General features: G+C 60.5%; 1 protein-coding gene across 1 annotated transcript; it reads left to right on the top strand.

Annotated features, from left to right (window-relative positions):
• The first annotated feature begins 76 nt into the window (after positions 1-76).
• LOC133079099 (tubulin beta-3 chain) lies at positions 77-15,888 on the top strand. The gene is made up of 7 exons (XM_061174407.1): positions 77-189; positions 461-4,556; positions 6,147-6,151; positions 7,554-7,681; positions 13,067-13,175; positions 13,714-13,824; positions 14,537-15,888. Exons 2-7 carry the CDS (start codon positions 3,607-3,609, stop codon positions 15,610-15,612), a joined length of 2,379 nt encoding a protein of 792 aa, XP_061030390.1. The 5' UTR covers positions 77-189; positions 461-3,606; the 3' UTR covers positions 15,613-15,888.
• Positions 15,889-20,764: the final 4,876 nt, after the last annotated feature.

Raw genomic sequence — 20,764 nt, 5'->3', positions numbered from 1 at the left:
GGCGCTGCGGTCGGCGCCCCCAGATCCGCACACCCCCCCAAGGCTCCCCAAGAGTGTGGCCCGCGGCCACTCACGGCCGAGCCCCAACCCCGGGCAGGACCTCCCCGCCGCTGCCCTGCCGGCCTGGGGCATCGCAGAGCCAGAATCCATGCTCGCTTCAGGGAGCGCCGTCGGTGGGGAGGCCGAGAGGTGTGTTTTGGAAAGGACGCTCGTCTTGGCAGCTCTGGGGGGTGTACGTGGCAGAGACTGGGGGGCACTTGGTCCAGGGGTGAACGGACCGCGGGCTGGGGAGGGTGAAGGGGTGGGACCTGGTGCTCTTGAGTGACAGCTCAGAACCACACGGGCTGCCTGTGACTAAGGATCCTGTTTGGTTCTGGAAGGATCCGGGCCACCAAGGTTGTGAGCCCCACGTGCTACCCTGTACACTGGGCACCCTCGCAGCCCTGACCTCTACCCACAGAGGCTGCCCGTGTGCTCCAGGGTGCGATTGGGGCCCCAGGCCGGTCAGTGTGGCAGGAAGTGTGACCCAGCCATCTCCTGTCAGCATGCACCCAAGTCCTGGTCCGTCGGCCCATCTTCCAGGAAGTCTGTGGCATCCTGATCGTGATGTGGGCTCACCTACTGCAGAGGCCTGTGAGGTCATCCTTCCAGCTGTTCCCAAGTCGGGGGCGCCTCTGTGCCTTGAACGCCCGTGGCAAGGACAGGGCCCTGCAGACGTGGTTACCCCTCCCACCATCCACAGCCAGCTCAGAGACCGAGCCTGCCCTAGAACCACATGGTCCCCACCAGGGTGGCCTGTGATGAACTTCAGCAAGTAAGACAGTCTGCTGGGGGTCTTCTGGGAAGGGGTTTGATCTCTGAAAATAACAGGCAAGCAAGGAGAGCTTGGCACCCTACCTCTTCCAACCTTAAATACATTTAGGTGAGGATGTGATGTGTGGAGCTACAGCAGCCATCTTGCAACCAGGAATCAAACTTTAAAATGAAGAGCCAGTGTCCTGGGGATAGTGAAGCAGAGGCTGGGCCCAGGAAGTGATGAAACTGCTCACCACCCCCAGGCCTGCTGCCCACCCAGTGCTCAGTCATGCTGCTCCGTCTAATGGGGGTGAGAAGACAGCCAGGGCCCTCACATCTAGACACCTGCTGTAAAGGCTCAGCTGACCACTCAGTCCTTGCGCTGCTCATGGATTGCTGATGGGTTGTGCTCTTTCCCATCAGGTCACACCCCACCTCAGGTCTTCAGCATGGGCACCAAAGGGTGGGCACAAAAGCCCCTCCTTTCCCCGAGTTAAAGGAAACAAGACAACCCTGGAACCCAGACCCTGTGACCCAGCTCTGGGCCAGGTCTTCCTGAGATCTCTCCTTGGTGAGGGGAGGGGGCAGGGGGGCTGGCTGCACTCCCCGTGGCTGCCGTCGGGGGACCCCCGTAAAGGCAGGCCTCCCCGGCGTGGCTGTGGCTAGACAGGGCTGCCCCTTGGCTCTGCAGGCAGCAGCTCGTCAGGCTCCAGCTCCCATGAGCTCCCTCACATGCTGAGCCTTTGTCTGCTGCGGGCCTGCTGCGGGCCTGACCCTGTTCTGGTGCTGGCGACCCAGCACTGAGACAGTTCCTGCCCTCACAGCCTCATGAGTGGTCGGCACATGGTCTCATGTGGTATGTCCTCTGAGGGGGTGGCCGTCCCCCCCACCGCCTGTCTCTGGCCAGTCCTCACTTGCTTGCTTTCGGGGGCACTAGAGGTCAAGCGGGTAGGACTGGCCGCAGGGTTAGCTGTGGTTTCACGTGGACGTTTCCCAGGCCTGTGACCAATCGCAGCTCAGCTGTACCTGCTGTCCCCCTCCCTCGGGGTGAGAACCAGACAGGGAGTCTCGAGGCCTCCCCAGGAAGAGGGCTGTGGTCTCATGGCAAAGGCCGCCCAGTTCTCCTGGCCTTTGAAGTCTCAGGCTGGGGGCGCTGGGTCTGGGGAGGCACGGCAATCTCAAAGGCCTCATTTATGGAGCCGTGATGACACGTAAGCTAGAGGCAGGACACTGCTCGCCCGGCGGCCAGGGAGTCCTGGGACTCACGTGGCAGAGACACCGGGGTTCAGGGCAGCGGTGCCAGCACCGCCCCCACCGTGGCTCTGCCTCGTGGTCCTGCCCTGGGACCCTTTGTTCCCTTTGGGGTTCTCCACCAGGAGGTGGGGCGCCCTGGTTCCTGCGGAGCCCAGGCAAGGCCCTTCCTTCCACCCTCTTCTATGTGGCGGGTGGGGGCTCGTGCATGGCCAGAAACAGGCAAACAGGTCCACCAGGGTGTAAAACGGTTTGGCGGAATCTACCAGAGCTGAAGGTGTGCCTCTGACCATGCGGTGCCACCACTGTGTGTCACCCAGCAGCAGTGTCTGTGACGGATGGGGGCCACCCAAACGCCCATGCGGCCTGCGTGTTAACGACCGCTGCGTGCGGCTGCGAGGGTGTCTCAGTGCTGAGTGAGGAAGGGTCCAGAGTCCACACATATCTGGTTCCAAAACAGGCAAAGTTAACCGATGGTCGGGGCCGGGAGGACACCCCGGAGGGTCTGGTGCAGTCAGTGTTTGATTGACTGATTGGGTGCTGCTTTCCCGGCTGTATTTGGATGAGGTGTGCACCAACCTGCATGTTTATGATTCGTGTACTCTCATGTACGACGCGCTTCAATAAATAGCACCAACGGAGGCAAAGGGGGAAAGGGCTGTGTGAGTCGTCAAGGGCAGGGAAGGGAGCTGACGCTGGTGAGCAGGTGCGCCCTCCCCCGTCTGGTGGGGGGCACAGGACGGACCCAAACGGGAACATCACAGCCCAGCGCCTTCAAAGCACCAGACCCTCGGCCCGCCTGACTTCCCCCACCCGTGAGGGGCCGGCCCCGCGGTCCACGCCCACCCCACCCTCAGAGGAGGCTTTGTCGTTGGCACCGGGCCCTCTTTAGTGATCGAGTGCTGGCTCGGTTGGGGGTCCTTGGGGCAGGGCCGCCTTCAGTCAGCGTTTAACGTGGGGCAGGCGGGGTGCGTGTGTGTGTGTGTGTGTGTGTGTGTGTGTAAGTCTCAGAGGCAGGTCTGGAGCGGGACTCCCGTGCCCGCGACACCTGGAGGGGAGGTGGAGGTGGGCTGAGCACGGGCGCGGCTGGCCAGACTGCCTGCAGTGGTCTGAGCGCCAAGCAGCCGGGACAGGCCCGGGTGCCAGCTGCGCCATCTAGCGGCAGCCCTCACGCTGCAGCCCCGGCTCACGCCCGGCACGGTGCCGCCCTCAGGAGGAGGGGCTCTGCGGATGACTTTAAAGATGCTGAGGAAGGCAGGAGGTCTCGTAGGACCGGAGGTAGCAAGAGGCCTAGAAATGTCCAGATCTGGGCGACCGCGCCTCCAGGGAAGAGGGGAGGTGCACTGAGGACCAGGAGAGAGACACTGAGCCCACAGGGCCGGCAACTGGGAGCTTGGGGTCCTGGCTGGGAAGTGACGGCTCTGGTGGAGAGGCCCGGGGCTGCGCCTGTGCCGACATTTGTCCAGCCCCGGAGGACGGAGTGTGAGGGGCCTCCCGGTGGAGCCATGAGTTGAGCGGGACCCTGAGAGCAAGGACCCCTTCCTGCTCCCTGGCAGGACGATGCCAGTGCTCGGCCCCCAGAGGCAGCTGCTGGGTCCCCTCAACTCCACGTCCCCAGCCACCCCTCGCCTCGGGCTGGCCACCAACCAGACGGGGCCCCAGTGCCTGGAGGTGTCCGTTCCCGAAGGGCTGTTCCTCAGCTTGGGGCTGGTAAGTCTCGTGGAGAACGTGCTGGTGGTGGCCGCCATCATCAAGAACCGCAACCTGCACTCGCCCATGTACTACTTCATCTGCTGCCTGGCCGTGTCCGACCTGCTTGTGAGCGTCAGCAATGTGCTGGAGACGGCCGTCATGCTGCTGCTGGAGGCCGGCGCCCTGGCCCCTCAGGCTGCCGTGGTGCAGCAGCTGGACGACGTCATTGATGTGCTCATCTGCAGCTCCATGGTGTCCAGCCTCTGCTTCCTGGGCGCCATCGCCGTGGACCGCTACATCTCCATCTTCTACGCCCTGCGGTACCACAGCCTCGTGACGCTGCCCAGGGCGTGGCGGGCCATCGTGGCCATCTGGGTGGCCAGCATCCTCGCCAGCACCCTCTTCATCGCCTACTACCACCACACGGCAGTCCTGCTCTGTCTCGTAAGTTTCTTCGTAGCCATGCTGGTGCTTATGGCGGTGCTGTACGTCCACATGCTGGCCCGGGCATGCCAGCACGCCCGGGGCATTGCCCGGCTCCACAAGAGGCAGCACTCCACCCAGCAGGGCTTCGGCCTCAAGGGCGCGGCCACCCTCACCATCCTGCTGGGCACCTTCTTCCTCTTCTGGGGCCCCTTCTTCCTCCACCTCTCGCTCATTGTCCTCTGCCCTCAACACCCCACCTGTGGCTGCGTCTTCAAGAACTTCAACCTCTTCCTCACCCTCATCATCTGCAACGCCATCGTGGACCCTCTCATCTACGCCTTCCGCAGCCAGGAGCTCCGGAAGACGCTCCAAGAGGTGCTGCAGGGCTCCTGGTGAGCTGCTGGGCAGAGGGAGGGGGTGCTGTCGTGCGGCCCATGCCCTGGGTGGCCGGGGCAGTCCCTTGGCAGAGAGGATGGGCTAGGCCATCTCTGAAGGTGTGGACACACAGACCCTCTGGGGCCCGAGAGAGGAATGGCACGAAGCTCCAGGAGGAGCTGTCGGGGATGGAGGAGGCTGGGGAGACGGCGGGGCACTGCCCACGTCTCTAGAGTCCCCCCTCATCCAGAGACTCGCCGCACCCACTCTGGGGACTGCCTCCCCGCCACCCCGCCCGCTGGGATGTGCAGCGTGGCGGCAAAAGCTGTCGGCAGTGCTGCTCCAAGGACTTCGTGACCAGCAAGGAGGAAGGCGTGGAGCAAGGTGGGAGGGCGGGGCTTCTCTCTTCTAAGGCTCAGTGGTGACCGGAGAGCCAGGGCTCAGCCCATCTGTCAACACCGCACGCCCCCGGCAGACAGTGCCGGCCAACACCTGCTCTGGGTGAAGCAGGGGCCATCGGCCTGAATCGGGGACCAGTACCCAGGCTCCTGGGGCCAGGAAGCAGTCTAGTAATAAATTCTATGTTTGGTGCAGCCTCCTTGCCATCTGTCTTGCCTCCTTCCAGAAGCTGCTTGAAGCTTGAGGTGGAGGAGCGGGGGCGGGGCTGAAGAGGGGAAGGAAGGAAGGAAGTCCCAGGAACTGGCCAGAAACCGTGGCTGGCCTGCCCAGGTGAGGAAACCACAGCCCCACCTGGGGGAGAGCGTGGAGAACCTGACCACACCCACTCGATCCTGTGTCTTTGCTTTCTCTCTGGGGTGCAAACCCCAGCCCAGAGCAACTGGCGTAAGGGCAGCAGCTGCCCTGCCCCCAGTCACCACCATGGTGACAAGACCCCAACACTGTCCAGGCGCCCTCAACTGCAGCAGAAGCAGGACCACAGTGACCCTTGTGTGACCCTGGCCAGAACGTGGCCCTCTCTCGGCCCAGTCCCGCAGCCCCTCGTCCGTATCCCTGCCTCGTCCAGCGGCAGGGTGGCCCGGAGGCTGGGGTCTGCTCTCTTCCAAGTACTGCCCTTCTGGGAGGAGGGTCAGGGCTCCACCAGCCCTGGGGAGTGTGAGGCAAGGCCGCCCAGAAGGGGGTGAGGCTGTCCAGGGGCTGCAGGGGTGTCCAAGCCCCAGGGGAGTGGGCCTCTGGGGTGGACCGTGCTGCCTGATGCTGGGAGCCCTTGGGCTCTCCCTCTGCTGCAACCCTGGGCTGAGTTCCCACCCGGTTCTTCCACAGACACAGCATACATTCGACCCCCTTCCTGGTACAGGCTCAGTGGAGGAACAGTGATGGTACCAGCCAAATCCAAGGCAGGTCTAGTAATGCCTGCAGCCCCTGCCGCCCCCTGGCCAGCCACCCGAGCCCTGTCCCGGCCAGTTCCTACCCGCCCACCACTGGCAGCTCCAGCCCTGACTGCTGACCTCGGAGCTGGGAGCCGGTTCCCAGCAGGGCCGGCTTTTGCTGGGAGACAGGATGATGAGTCAGCCTCGAGCCGGGCACCAGAGCCCTCTGGGGATGGAGGGGGAGCTGGCCTGGCCCGATGCCATCCTGCAGGGCGGCAGGGCGGGTGATGGGTCCTGGTCAACAGGATGCAAAGCTTCTTCCTTTGCTCAACAGGGAGGCGCAGCCAGCTCCAGGGAAGAGCCAAACGCTCACCAGGACCCCCTGAACGGGGACAGGGAGGGGCCCCAGGCGGCTGGAAGCCAACCACAGAAAGCCACATCATGGACGTGTTGTGAGGGAGGGCGTCTCTCGAGAACAAAAGGCCCATTTCTAGACTTGCCAAACTGGGGAAGCTGCAAGAGGAGAAAGAGAGGGGCGCGCACACAGCCACACCACACAAGCAGTGTGAGTGCACAGACAGGAACAGGTCCGCACGCTGCGGCTGAGACCCTTCCTGAGGATTTTGTTACTGAAACATCAGGAGGACTTTATGATAGGCGGTTTCACTATAACCTCTGACCCCAGCAGACCGCTAGGCCAGTGGGTCGTCCAGCCTCTGAACTGCGTGCCCACTTCACCGCCTCCCTTCTCTCCCTTATGAGCACACCATCTCCCTACATAGCTCCCCCAGCCCACCGAATTTCCTTGGCCTCACTTGGACCAAGACTCCAGGGGTACAGGTGACATCAGGGAGAGTGAGTCAGACAGAAACCACTGCCCCACCCCCCTGTCAGTTCTGTGCCTGGCTTGTTTGTGTCCTTATGACAATTCCTGACACCGACGTTCACTGAGCAGCAGCTACATGCCAGGTGCTGTGCCTGGCAGGGGTACAAAGCAGCCCCACCTGCTAGGTCCATTTGGAATCTCATGGCAGCCCCCTGGGGAAGAAGGGGCAGGTGGCATCCCCCAGTGCAGAGAAGAACAGTAAAACTCAGAGCTGCCATAGCAACCCACCGCCACCCTCCTGCACTCACAGCCCTTCTGACTCAGACGTTTGGGAGCCCTGCCCCATGATTTCTTTCTTCTGTTGAGAAGTCGGTGCCTGCTGCAGCCTTTTCCTGGCTACCCCACCATTAAGGGACCCGGCAAAGCTCAGAGTACCTGGTCTGCCCCTTCGCGACACAAGACAGGGAGCTGGAAGGCGTCCATGTTGGCCTTTCGGGGTGGGAGATGGGGTTGGTCCCTACACAGGTGTGGACAAGAAAGACCCTCCTCGCAAAGCCCAGGGGTGAGGCTGCCGCTGGGGTGGGATAGAGACGGCAGCCGGGGCGGGGACCGAGGGCCAAGGGGGCTTCTATTGTCCTCCCTGGAGCTCGCCAGCCCCTCCTTTCGGGTGCGCGGTCCCCAGACCCCTGGGGCGGCGGGAGGAGGCGCTGCAGCGCGCGGTGGAGCGGGGATGCGCGGTGCTGATGCTGCAGCCCTGCCGCATTCTGCGGCGGCGTCCCCGGATTGGCCGCGCGCGATGACGCCAGGCCGGGCGCGGCGGGCGGGGCCCAGCCTATAAGAGCGGGCGGCGGGGGCGGCAGATCCTCCGCAGCCAGCCCCGGCCCCAGCGCGTCCGCCTGCGTCCCGCAGCCGCCCGCCACACGCACCGAGCATGAGGGAGATCGTGCACATCCAGGCCGGCCAGTGCGGCAACCAGATCGGGGCCAAGGTGAGGCCGCGCGCCGCGCCCCTGCGCCGGGCCCCGCACCCGGCGCGCATCCCGGGTGCCCCCCGCCTACCCCTCGAGCCGGTCCCCGGGGGGAGGGAAGCAGGGAGGCGGTGCGCGCAGAGCCGCACCCCGAGCCTCACTCGCCACTGCGAAGCCTAGAAGAAAAGGATGGGCTGGCCCTCGCTGCGGGCTGCCGGGACGCCGGGTCGTCCCCTCTGCCATTCCCACCCACGCCTTTCCTCTGCCCCTACCGGGCTTACCTCGGGCCTGCGGGAGCACAGCGCAGGTCAGCCTGTACGCTCCATCCACCCGCCGCTGCAGGTGCGGGGTGGAGGTGGGGGGCGCTGGCTGGGCGTGGCCCTCTTCTCTGGGGTCACAATGCAGCCACGGGCGAGATGGGTGGGGTGGGCAGGTTTGGGTGGGGCTCCCCCCAAAGCCGTAATGATCCCCACCCCTGGCACGCCAGTAACTTGGTACCCTCCAAGCGTCCAGAGCCGCCCGCATGCCCCCGCCTAGCTTTGACCACCCTCAGCTTCCTGGCCCCACCCTTTTCCTTTGTTGGGGGAGGAATTGGGCCCGGACTCGGGATGACCTTGGTCGAGGACTGGACTCTCCCTCAGCGTAGCCCCTGCCTGGGCAACCCGTCGCCCCTCGCCACAGGGTTGGATCAAACCCACGTAGGGACCGCGAGTCTCGGGGTCGGACGTGGGAACAAAGCAGGGGTGGGCGGGTGGGGTCGAGAGCTACTTCACCACTAGGCCCCTCCCCTCCATTGTTAGCCCACCTCACAGATGTTGGAACTGAGGCGGGAAGGGGATGGCATCATCCCCAGCCGAACCCAGGAGGCAGGTGTCCCATCCCTAAGTCCAGGGTAGCTGTCCCTTGCCCAAGGTCACACAGCAAGTGGAGACAGAGCCTCTCCACCCTCCGGCTCTCAGTCTCTGCAGATGCCCAGCGCAGGGCTCAGGCTGGGTGGGTGCGGCCTGCTGCCCCCTGTGCTCTCCTCAGAACAATATGGGGGGGGGGCGGGGTGCTTTGTCAGCACCAAGGCCAGGGACCCAGCGAGGGATGGTGTCGAGCTGGTTCCCCAAGGAGGCAGTGGGAGGAGACAGGTCCTGGAGGGGAAGGGGCCAGGAAAGGCTTCCTCTGGAGGCTGTTGCCATGGAAACCGGGCAAGAACAAAAAGCTAATTACAACAGGGCTGGGGCAGCCACGTGGCTGACATGTAAATTGCAACTTGGGCTCTAGGGTGGAGGCGCCTCACATGGGGGGGAGGGCGTAGTGGGGAGACACCCTAATCACCGAGGAGACAGCTGTGCCTGCCAGAGGAAGGGGCTGGGGGAGGGGAGGCCTGAGGGACCAAGGCCTCAAATTAAATCAGGGCTCTGGGGGCTGTCACTGACAGCTGCCCTGGACGGGCAGAAGGGGCCATGGGCTCGTTAATGTGGTCACAGGGGCCAGGCCTGCCCTGAGCATCTGCTCCTCCGATAGTCAGGGGTCACTGAAGGGAAGCAGGGCAGCCTGAGTCTCACCATGAGCCTGGGGGAGTGGTGATCCTGTCACGGGGCTTCCTTCTATGGCTGGACCGGCACTGATCAGGCAAGGGCAGGTTCATGCCCAGCTTCAGCCCCATGGGTGGGGGGCAAGGCAGAGGCAGCGGCCCGAGTGCTGGACAGTGGCCTCTGCAGAGATTTTTCCTGCTTCAAGTGCAGTGGCCCTTGGGTTTGCTCATTACTTTTTATTCATTTTGGCTTAATTTCCTTAACTCTTGTTTGTTTTTAAAACTAATATCTGATCCTTTTTAACAATGCAAAAGAGAGAGTGGTGGATTTGGGGGGGGAGGGGGATCGTTTCTTCCTTTTCAACCGCTGCCCTTTGCAGTGACCAATGGAAGCAGTCTAGTGGTTTCCTTCCGGCCTCCCTGCCCTGGAAAATCTCCAGAAGCAAACTGGACGCGCTCACAGCGTGTGTGGTGATTTGCCTGCCCCGGCGCCCAGCACCTGCCCTGTGGACAGGCAGGCGTTCCTTGGCCATTTTTGTTTCCAGCTTCCGTACTGGTTGTGGCCTCCTAGTGGAGGGAGAGCAAACTTTTTTCGCCCATCACCAGCAGTAGCTGACTGGGGTGGGCAAGAGAGGCTGCTTCCCCTGCTTGGGGGCGGGCCGCCCACTTGGGGGAGGGCCTGGCTGCGGGTGGGGATGGGAGTGGAAGTTATGGAGGGACGTCAGGGCGATCGGGGCCAAGAGAGAGCACGGCTCTCCTGAGAGGTGACATGACAGCATTTATGACTCGTGACAGTGACCACTACGTGTTGGGCGCTGCACCTCTCGAGGCTGCGGTGGGACTGGGTGTCGCCCTTCCCCCAAGGATAAAAAAACGCCTGGGAGGGACAGGGCAGGAGTTTGAATCTAGGCCTGTGTGGACACATCAGGATGGGCAGGGAACCCCCAGCTCCCACAGTGGGGCGAAGAGTCTGGGGACCCCACCCTCCTCCCCTAGGGGGGCAGGGCCGTCCTGGAGCCTTTGTCTGCGCCCAGCCTCTCGGCCGCTGGGCGGGGCCTCGGAAGGGCGGGCCCTGGCCCTAACAGCCAATGGGAAGAGGAATTTCTGGTTTCCGCACCACCCCCCGCCCCTCCCAGTTGGGTCCAGTCGGTGCTCGCTGTGCACGGGCCGGGGAGGGGCATGGGGTCCTAGAGGGGCTTAACGGCCCCCAGTCGGCCAGCCCTCCCTCCCGGGAGCCACTGCACCCCTCTTGCCTTGGGCTCCTGCGCGCGCCCCGCCACCTCCCCCGCCCAGGAGCGTAGGCGCCGCAAAGGTCAGCACCACGGACAGCGCCGCGGCGCACGCCCCCAGCTCGAGACAAAACCGTGGGGTCTGAAATAGGAGCCCTGGCCTGGACCCTGGGGTCCACGCGCCATCTGGCAGTTTTCTCATCTGTAGTGATGATCATAATTATTCTTTAATTTATAAAATAGTATTTTGTTATTTATTAAATGTTATATGATCTGTATATATAATATATTCTACTAAGTTTTTATTATTTTAAATTACAATTCGTATTTGTTTTAACTACAAAAGCTATTATTAACATATTCTCCTTCTAAAAAGTTGAAACGTTGCAGATAAGGCTAACGTGCCCATGTGAGCGCCTCACCCCTCTCGGTCCCTCTCTTCAGGCAGCACAAGTTATTTTCCACCACTCTAGTCCATCTTCTGGGCATATGCACCTATGTATAAAAAATATAGCATCTGCTGCGAGATTTTTGCTTTTACTCTGTATATCATTGCAATGTGCCTTTTCCCCTAAGGGTGTGCCTTGGAGATCTGCTCATACAAGTGATGATCTTTTATTGCAACACAATATTCCAAAGTATATTGATTTTATTTATTTATCAGTGAATATGACTTTACAAATTTAAATAACATCTAAGGCCTTTTAATTTGGTGAGGGCAACATTTGCTGACTGCTTTTATGTGTCAGGCCTTGAGTTGACCACTTGAAGTGGGTATCATATTATGTCCACTTTACAGATGAGAAAATGGAGGTCCTGAGAGGTGGAGTCACTGGCACACACTGGCCAGTGCTGGAGTCTGCACTCACTCTGGTCTGCTGCCTCCTGGAAGCCTATGCATTCCATAGCGGGGTCCAGAGAACTTTCCATAGATGTGTTGGTGGCTCGGTGGCTGAGTCACTCTCTCCCCCTCCCACACTTGCCATCTCAAGCTCATCCCTTCTCTACAGGAGCTGTGGGTGTCTCTGAAGCCAGAGGTCTGGGGTGTTCCAGGGCTGTGGGGACCAAGGCCCCCGGCTCACACTCTCCTGAGGAGGGCATGGGGAACCAAGCAGTGGGAGGAAGCTCTGATCAGGCCCTGAATGCCTCAGTGACACCTCTAATTACAGCGTTAATACACACTTAATGCAGAAAAAAGGAAGAAAACTTATCAATGACAAAAACACACAAAGGAGGAAGAAGTCCAGCCCCCACCCTTGCTGAGAGCTGACCTCTGATAACAGTCTCTCTGGGTGAAATGCCAAGATTCTTCTGTGCATTTTATAATAATGACTGTTCATACTTTTCAGGTTTTAAGATTTTTTTAATTTTTAACTAATCTTTTTTTTTTTTTTTTGGAGAAGTTAACATGCACATGACAAAAATTCCCAAAGAACCAAATGGTGTGCAGTGTCAAAGCCTCTCCCCCAACCCAGGACCACTCTCAGGCATGGCTGCCGGGAGCAGATTTTTGAATGTCTGTCAGAGACATCTATATATAGATACGCACGTGAAAACTGATTTCTAACTGCTTTTCTCACTGAGCAGTCTTTTCCCCAGCACATGACCCATATGTAGAGGCCCTTTGCTTCTTGGGGCCTTCACACCCATTCTTCTGAGTCACCCCAACCCTGAGGGGCAAACGGGAGGGGCACTGGTCAGTCACACGGTGTGTGACCACGATCTCCGGCCTGCATGGGCAGCTGTGCTCTGAGACAGCCTGGAAGTGCCCCTGGGGCTAGCACAGAGCACTGTGCAGCCTTCCCTTCACGCAGGGCGGGTGTCTTTGCGTGCTAATAATCCCACACGGCACTCACCATTCACAGGCTCTGTGCAGAGTAACTTGCTTTATTCTCACAACAACCTGGCTTCATCATCAGGCCCACTGAACGGGTGAGGCCACTGAGGCGCAGAGGATCTTCAGGACCTGCCCAAGGTCACGCAGCTGGGAAGGGGTGGTCCTGCCCTGCCCCAGTCCTGAGAGAAGTGCGGTAGGTTCCTGCCCAGGGCGAGCAGGGCAGGAGGCCAGGGGCAGAGTGAGCCCTTGAAGCTGGGGCTGTGCCGTCTCAGCTTGGCCAGGCTGGGTAACCCCAGGCAAGTGAGTCCCCACTCAGGCCCCTGTGGTTCCTGTTGGCTGAGGCTGCTGACGGGCTGGACGCTGCCAGGCCCTGTCACTGGACATCTTTGCCTCGACACTGAGGGGCACGCATATCCTGGACCCTGTCTCCAGCACTTATCTTCTCTGTGCTTCAGCTTTCTCATCTGAAAGGAGGGAATTAAAAAAGAAACACCCCAAGAGGGTGTTTATTACTCATGGAGACGCGGACTGCCCAAGGCCCCTGGTCACCAAGTGCAGAGCTGGGTCTGGGGGCCCGGGTCTGTGTCAGTTGAGCCCTGAACCACCCTGAAGGCTCTGGTCTCCATGGACATGCATATTTATTATGACAATATTCTTACAGATGACAGAGCTAGGGGCTCTTTTGCAAAGTCACTCAAAGGCCTAGTGCAGGCTTTGGGACCAAGCCCCTAATTTTGTACCAGGGCTTCAAGGCTACGGGAGGGAAGGGGCCTGGTGGGGGTCACGACCACCTACTGACCCCTCCGTTCCCCCTGCAGTTCTGGGAGGTCATCAGCGACGAGCACGGGATAGACCCCAGTGGCAATTATGTAGGGGATTCGGACCTGCAGCTGGAGCGCATCAGCGTCTACTACAACGAGGCCTCTTGTGAGCCCCCATCCTGGACCGAGGGGTGGGGTGGGGGGGCCTTGACTGCTGGGGCCCAGCATCGCTGCCCTCCTTTCGGTTGGCTGGCAGGTGCAACCAGAGACTCACAGAATAAAGACAAGGGATCCTAATAACCCTAGCGAGAGTCAAATGTGTTTAATGGCCATGAGACACACGCACAGTCCGGTGGAATGGCCAGGGCTGGGCAGGGTCCCAAAGGCCCCTTCAGGAGGCCCATGGGAGGGTCCAGAGCAGGGGTTACCTGGAGAGGTCGGGCAGGGGCTACTCAGCAACTGGTGCGAAATGATGTCTTTAGTGAACTGGCAAAATATTAACCTGCCCACGTAGACATGGGATTTGGTCCTGGCTGTCCGGATGTCAACCATGACTCCCTTTTCACACATGGCTCCTGCCTCTCTGACCCCAGATTCTGAGCTCTTAGGGTGAGAGCACGAGGCTGGCAGTCCGGGGCAGGACTTAGGGGGCAGGAGGGGCGCCTAGCTTCTGTGACCCACGTAACCCACCCCTCTGCCCTCAGCTCACAAGTATGTGCCTCGGGCCATCCTGGTGGACCTGGAGCCTGGAACCATGGACAGCGTCCGGTCTGGGGCCTTCGGGCACCTCTTCAGGCCTGACAACTTCATCTTCGGTAAGTTTCCCCTGCCCCAGCCTCTCCTGGTGGACCCCACTGCCGGCAAACCCAGATCAACAGAAACAAGGGCAGAGTCACCCCTGCCTGTGACCCTGCAGAGCAGATCTGATCTCCCCAATTTGCAGCTTGGGACAGAGTCCCAGAGAAAGGGTTCTGTGCAAGGAACAGACACCACTTGTGATTTCAAGCAGAACGATGTGTGAAACAGAGGCTTGAGCTCACAGGATCCTTAGAGAGATGGGGGGCGGGGGTGGGGGCGGGGGGCAGAAGCAGAGCCTCCAGAGGACACCAGCTTACGAGCACGCAACGTTGCTGTGGTCAGGTCAGCTGTCCTCACACCTGTGACTCCGGCGGCAGGGCCCTGGGTGCTCACACAGTGACAGGAGGAAGGCCACACCCCGCTTCCACCCCCCAGCGCTCAGCACCCCAACCGATGGGCATGACCCTCCTCCCGACCCCGGACTGCAAGGGATTCTGGGGGTTGCAGTTTACCCTTCCAGCACAGCCGGCCAGAGGGTGGGTGGGCTGGAGGGGAGGGCTGATCGACTCCCCACACGATGTGGCTGATGCTAAGAGCCAGGGAGGGGGTGAGGAGGTGCGGGCAATCCCACTTCATGGAGGGTAAACAGGCACAGGGCTGCGTCCGCGGTTGCCCTCAGGCAAGCACTGGAGGTCTGACCCCGTCCGTGTCCCCCTGCCCCCGTCCCAGGTCAGAGTGGGGCCGGCAACAACTGGGCCAAGGGCCACTACACGGAGGGTGCCGAGCTGGTGGACTCGGTCCTGGACGTAGTGCGGAAGGAGTGTGAGAATTGCGACTGCCTGCAGGGCTTCCAGCTGACCCACTCGCTGGGGGGCGGCACGGGCTCGGGCATGGGCACGCTGCTCATCAGCAAGGTCCGCGAGGAGTACCCCGACCGCATCATGAACACCTTCAGCGTGGTGCCCTCGCCCAAGGTGTCGGACACGGTGGTGGAGCCCTACAACGCCACGCTGTCCATCCACCAGCTGGTGGAGAACACGGACGAGACCTACTGCATCGACAACGAGGCGCTGTACGACATCTGCTTCCGCACCCTCAAGCTGGCCACGCCCACCTACGGGGACCTCAACCATCTGGTGTCGGCCACCATGAGCGGTGTCACCACCTCCCTGCGCTTCCCCGGCCAGCTCAACGCCGACCTGCGCAAGCTGGCCGTGAACATGGTGCCCTTCCCGCGCCTGCACTTCTTCATGCCCGGCTTCGCCCCGCTCACCGCCCGCGGCAGCCAGCAGTACCGGGCGCTGACGGTGCCCGAGCTCACCCAGCAGATGTTTGATGCCAAGAACATGATGGCGGCCTGCGACCCCCGCCATGGGCGCTACCTGACCGTGGCCACCGTCTTCCGGGGGCGCATGTCCATGAAGGAGGTGGATGAGCAGATGCTGGCCATCCAGAGCAAGAACAGCAGCTACTTCGTGGAGTGGATCCCCAACAACGTGAAGGTGGCCGTGTGCGACATCCCGCCCCGCGGGCTCAAGATGTCCTCCACCTTCATCGGCAACAGCACGGCCATCCAGGAGCTGTTCAAGCGCATCTCGGAGCAGTTCACGGCCATGTTCCGCCGCAAGGCCTTCCTGCACTGGTACACGGGCGAGGGCATGGACGAGATGGAGTTCACCGAGGCCGAGAGCAACATGAACGACCTGGTGTCCGAGTACCAGCAGTACCAGGACGCCACGGCCGAGGAGGAGGGGGAGATATATGAAGATGAGGAGGAGGAGTCCGAGGCCCAGGGCCCCAAGTGAAGCAGCCGAAGGGGTGGGACGCGGCCGCGGCCAGGACCGAGAGGTCTGTCCCCTGAGCCATGTAGCCACTGACACACCCCTGCCCTTTCCCCCACCAGGCCCGGTCATGTCACCCTAGGGCTCCCAAGTGTGTGTCCTTTAATATTTACAGCATCCCCGCCCTGTGTGAGTCTTCTCAGCTGTCTTCCGCCATAGGTCAAATCCATTTTGTGTGGCCCGTTTGTCTCTCTGCTTTACTATCAGCTCCAGGCCTGATGTTTTATGGTTTGTTTTGTTTTTTTTACTGGTTTGTGTTTATATTTTGGGGGGATACTTAATAAATTTATTGCTGTCAGATACCCGTGCCTGGTGCTGGAGATTTCTTCTTATTCTGGAAAGTTGGGGCCAGAGGGGTGAGGAGGGGCAGACAGGGAGGCCCGGCGGCGGGGGCAGGACAGAGCGTCATTGTCTCCCAGTGGGGGCTGAGACGGGCCTGTGCTTGGAACCTGCAGCTGTCCCAAGGTGCAGCCCCTGGCAGGGGAGCTCCTGGCGGTGGCGCTGGAGAAGGTGGCCATGGCTGCAGGAAGCCCAGGCGTGCTCTCAGGCGACCCGGGACAAGCCCCAGTCCCCTCCAGGGTGACTTGTGCCGCAGAGTTTTCCTCTGGCTTATCCGGGTGCTAGACGTTAGAGGCAGGCAGCCGAGACCCAAAGGGGAGTGAGGAAGGGGGGACCTTGAGGACTCCCCCGGAAAATGTGGTGTGCTGGAGGGCTGGGGCTTGAGCCCTGGGGAAGGGCGGGTCGGGTCAGCGAGTTGTGGGCACGGCACCCGGCGCAGCCGGGCTGGGAGCGAAGTTCTGGCCCACGCGCCCCCTGGCGGTCGTTTCCTGTGGCCTCAGGGCGCCCAGGGTCCCGCTGGAAGGGGAAACCTGGCCGCCCCCTCCTCATATAGGGAGAGAAGTGGAATCCCAGAGGCGCTGCCTGCCCGGGGCCCAGGTGAGCCCGTGCAGAGCTGGATGGGCCCAGACGCTCTGCCCTCGGCCTCCCCACACCCCACCCCTCGAAGCCAGGGTCTCATCAAGCCCAGCTCCCCCTGGGACACCCCTGCACCCCACCCTTCTGTGTGGATACCCGGGCAGAGAGAGGCCGAAGGGGCTGATCTGGACCAGGGAATGGAAGCCCCGAGAGGGCCAGCATCCAGGGCTCTGGCAGGAGCGGATGCTTCCAGGCGCCTGCTCCGGGCCAGGCCAGCTCCAAGCCCATCGCGCGGCTGACCCTGAAGAGCTTGCTCGCCCACCTCACACGCAAGGCGGCCAGGCTACAGTGAGTGTGACTGTTGTGTGTGGGTGTCTGAGCCCCGCGCTGGGCCCTCCTCTCTGGGTGGTGAGGGCCCCGACTCCACGTCCACGGCAGCTTCACAGGGCTGCGGCCTGCATGCGCTGCGGGGGAGGGGTGTCCACAGCTCAGGTTCTCAAGGGACTCAGGGACCCCCAAAGACTTGAGTCCCCCGCCAGGTGCTGACAAAGGTGCTCCCGGTAGCCAGGTGCTCAGGCCGGGTGCCCCGGCCCACGCTCTTCCCGGGCTCTCTCCTGAGGGGTGGAAACCTGTGCCTTGTTTAACCTTTACAGTGAGGCCACCAGGTTTCCAGGCAAGAAACGAGGCTCAGAGAAGTGAGTGTCTGCCCGTTGGCAGGTGGCACAGCCGGGGGTCCGGCCCAGGCCGTGTGTCTCTCCACTTTGCTTAGAGCGGCCACAGATCCGCTTCCCTCCTGAGCACCTGCGCCTGTGAGAACTTCGTCCTGGCTCGGGTCACTTAGATGAAGCTGGCCTCCTTGGGCCACCCTGCCTTCTCCGCCTAGACTGCAACCCCGCTCTAGCACTCACAGTGGCCTAGCACGCCTCTGTTGCTCCCCGGGGTTCCTCTCCTGCGGGAGGGGCTTGGCGCCTCCTTCCTCCAGCCCTCCCTCCTCTCCTGCTGGGTTCCTCGCCCCCGTCCCTTGAGCCTCCGGCTCCCTTTCTTATGAGGAGCCATTTAGTTCTCTCCCGTTTTCCTCAGTCCTAGCCTCACTCCTTACCCTACATCGCAGACATTGTGGAGCAGAGACAAACCAGCCCTGGGCTCTGCGTGAATTCCTGACCCACAGCGTCCCTGAGCGAGCTGAATGGCTGTGCTTTATGTCACTGCATTTCAGAGTGGTTCGCTGTGCACCTGAAAACAGGAACACACACGGAAAGTGGCTGGAACGGCATGTGGCCCATAACAAAAGCCCTAAGGGTTAGCTCTTACACGCCTGTTATTATTGGTGAGGCGAGATTATTTGCAGGGATGCTTGGACAGGAGCGGGCAGGAGAAGCCCGCTCAGGGGCTACTCAGTCTCACCTGAACCTCCCAGAAGGGCTCTGATTGGCCCAGTGCCATCCAGTATTGACACCACTATTGGATGGCCTTTGGGGCCACCTACCTCATTGGCTGTTTTGCCTTCAGGTCCGTCTGTCCCTTTCAGCCTGGGTGATGGGCCAGGGGCATCCAGACCTGGGCACACTCTTGGCCCTGGCCCTGTGCCCTCAGCCTGGCATGCAGGGCTGCTCAGGGGCCGGGAGATGGCCTCACCCCCAGGGACAGGGCTGCCAAAGCAAATACAGGATGCCCAGTTACATTGGAATTTCAGATGAAGAACAAATAACATTCCACTTGGGGACATGTTTATACTAAGCAATTATTCCTCAGTTACAAAATCTGGTAATCTGAGACTGGGGTCCCCGCAGCCCCACAGCTGGGCCTGTTCTGGGGGCAGGCAGCCCTGAGCTCTTCATCCACTAGGTCACATGTCCCGGCAAACTTGTGAGGCAGATGCTTCAGAGGAAGAGGCCGAGGCCTGGAGACAGGCAAAGGTGCCCAAGACCCCAGCCTCCAGGGGCAGGGACACAATTTGAACGGAGGATGCTGGAGCCGAGTCATCATGGTTCCCACCACCCCTGGGGGACAACGACAGCTTGAGAAGGGGGGCAGTGAGTGTGGAATGGGGATGACCGTCAACTCTGCCCCTCTCCATGTGGCAGGGCACTTCCCCTCTCTAGGGCACCTTCCCCAGCTGCAAAGAACACGTCCGCTCATATTTTAGGAGTTGGAACTCCATATAGATCCAATTGAAAGAAAAAACTTAGGCTCTTAAAATTCTTTGAAAACAACTTGCTTAGATAATAATAAATGAGTGGGTACACATACGAGTGCAATAAAGCTCAGCATGTCGAGGCCACCAGATGCAGGGGCTGCTGCCAGCACAAGGGTGGGGTGTGGCGTGTGCCGTCCTCCCCAAGAGAGGATGGGCCAGGGCACCAGGGGTTTGGAGGAAGGATGGAGCCAAGCAAAACTGAAGGGAATCAAGTCACCGTGGGCTGGGTATGACAACATCCACCTCAGACCAGGACTTCGAAGCTGACTAGGGTCCCATTTCCTGGGGAACTACAGAGTTCAAGTATTAATAGACGTGGGACATTGGTGTGGATGCTTCCGTATGTTTTTCTGTCTTCTTCTCTGAGGGTTTTAGAGGAGGACTGTATTCTCATCCAGCAGGAACCATTTATAAGGTCAGCTGAGAGTCTCCCCGGGATTCCTCCACTTTCCAGCGCCTGTCATACACCTAACATTCCTTCCAGCAGCCCTGGGGAATACACGGCATGACTGTCAGAGGAACACTAGAGAACAAAGACGAACATGGTTGTGCTAACACTGGAATCGAGCCCGCATGTCCCAGATCAGTGGCTGCCTGGGGATAGAGGTGGGGACAGGGAGGGGGGATGGCAAGGGGGCAGGAGGAAGCCTTTGAGGAGGAGGATGGATAGGGTTACCATCTTAATGATCGTCATAGTTTCTCAGGTGTATGCAATTGTCAAAACCGATCAGACGGCGCACTTGAACAGGAAGCTTGCCGTGCGTCAATCACACCTCCATAAAGCCGTTACGAAAAAAGAAACTTCCAACAGCTGTCACCTCACCGCAAATCAAAGGCAGTGTGTTTACAGACACCCGCAGCCCCTCGCCTCTCCCCTTCCCCTCCTCGCCCTTCGTCGTTCACCAGACTCCGGCCGCAGGAGCCTGCTCTCTGTTCCGCTGGCACACAGCCGCTTCTGGCGCCTGGGGGCCTTCGCAGGTGCAGCTCCTGAGCGCTCTTTCCCAGCTGTCCTGCGGTTCTCTCCTTCTTACCCTCTGGGTCTGGAGCACGATATCCTCCTCCCAGACCTGGTTTGCCACCTTGTCATCCTGTTTATTTTCTTACTGTGCTTCACATCTCTTACTGATTTGCACCTTTGCTTATTGTCTGTCTGGCTCCTTGAGGTCTGGGGCCGTGTCTGTCTTCTCCCTGCTCTGTCACAGGGGGAGTGGGCCCCTTGCCAGGTGGAACATTCTTCCTCTGAGGGCCAGTCTCACTCAGGACTGGCCCTTCCTCAGTCTCTGTAAGTAAGCACCTACGTGTCTAGGTACCGTTCTAGGCCCCAGAGAGTGAAGAAAGCAAACAAAACCCTTGCCTACAGCCTTTATTTAGTGTCTGGTGCGGGGAGGGGGGTGGGGACAGACAAAAATCAAGTGAAAATGTACAAGACAGGACATCAGACAGTGACACGAGTTATGGAGAGACACCCAGCAGGGGCCCCTGGAGAGCAGTAATTATACTGGTTCCCACAGACACAGACTTCTCCAACTCCCGCCCCCATCTCCACTGAGCAGCCCCTAGTCTCACTGTGCCTCAGTTTCCTCCTCTGTGAAATGGGGTAGAATTGCAGTGCTTCCCTCCCTCACCAGTTGTGAACATGGGTGGAAGGAAGCACGACCATCTGCTGCTTGCACAGTGATTCCCTCTTCCTTTTTTCTCCCTCAACCACTGGGGTTTCAAAGAAAATTAGGGGACTTCCCTGGTGGCGCAGTGGTTAAGAATCCACCTGCCAATGCAGGGGACACGGATTCGAGCCCTGGTCCGGGAGGATCCCACATGCCGCGGAGCAACTAAGCCCGTGCGCCACAACTACTGAGCCTGCGCTCTAGAGCCCGCGAGCCACAACTACTGAGCCCATGTGCCACAACTACTGGAGCCCGCACGCCTAGAGCCCATGCTCCACAACAAGAGAAGCCACCGCAATGAGAAGCCCGCGCACCGCAACGAAGAGTAGCCCCCGCTCGC

Source organism: Eubalaena glacialis, chromosome 18 (genome assembly GCF_028564815.1).
Source record: "Eubalaena glacialis isolate mEubGla1 chromosome 18, mEubGla1.1.hap2.+ XY, whole genome shotgun sequence".
Taxonomy (NCBI): Eukaryota; Metazoa; Chordata; class Mammalia; order Artiodactyla; family Balaenidae; genus Eubalaena; species Eubalaena glacialis.
This window is presented reverse-complemented; position numbering and strand designations above follow the sequence as displayed.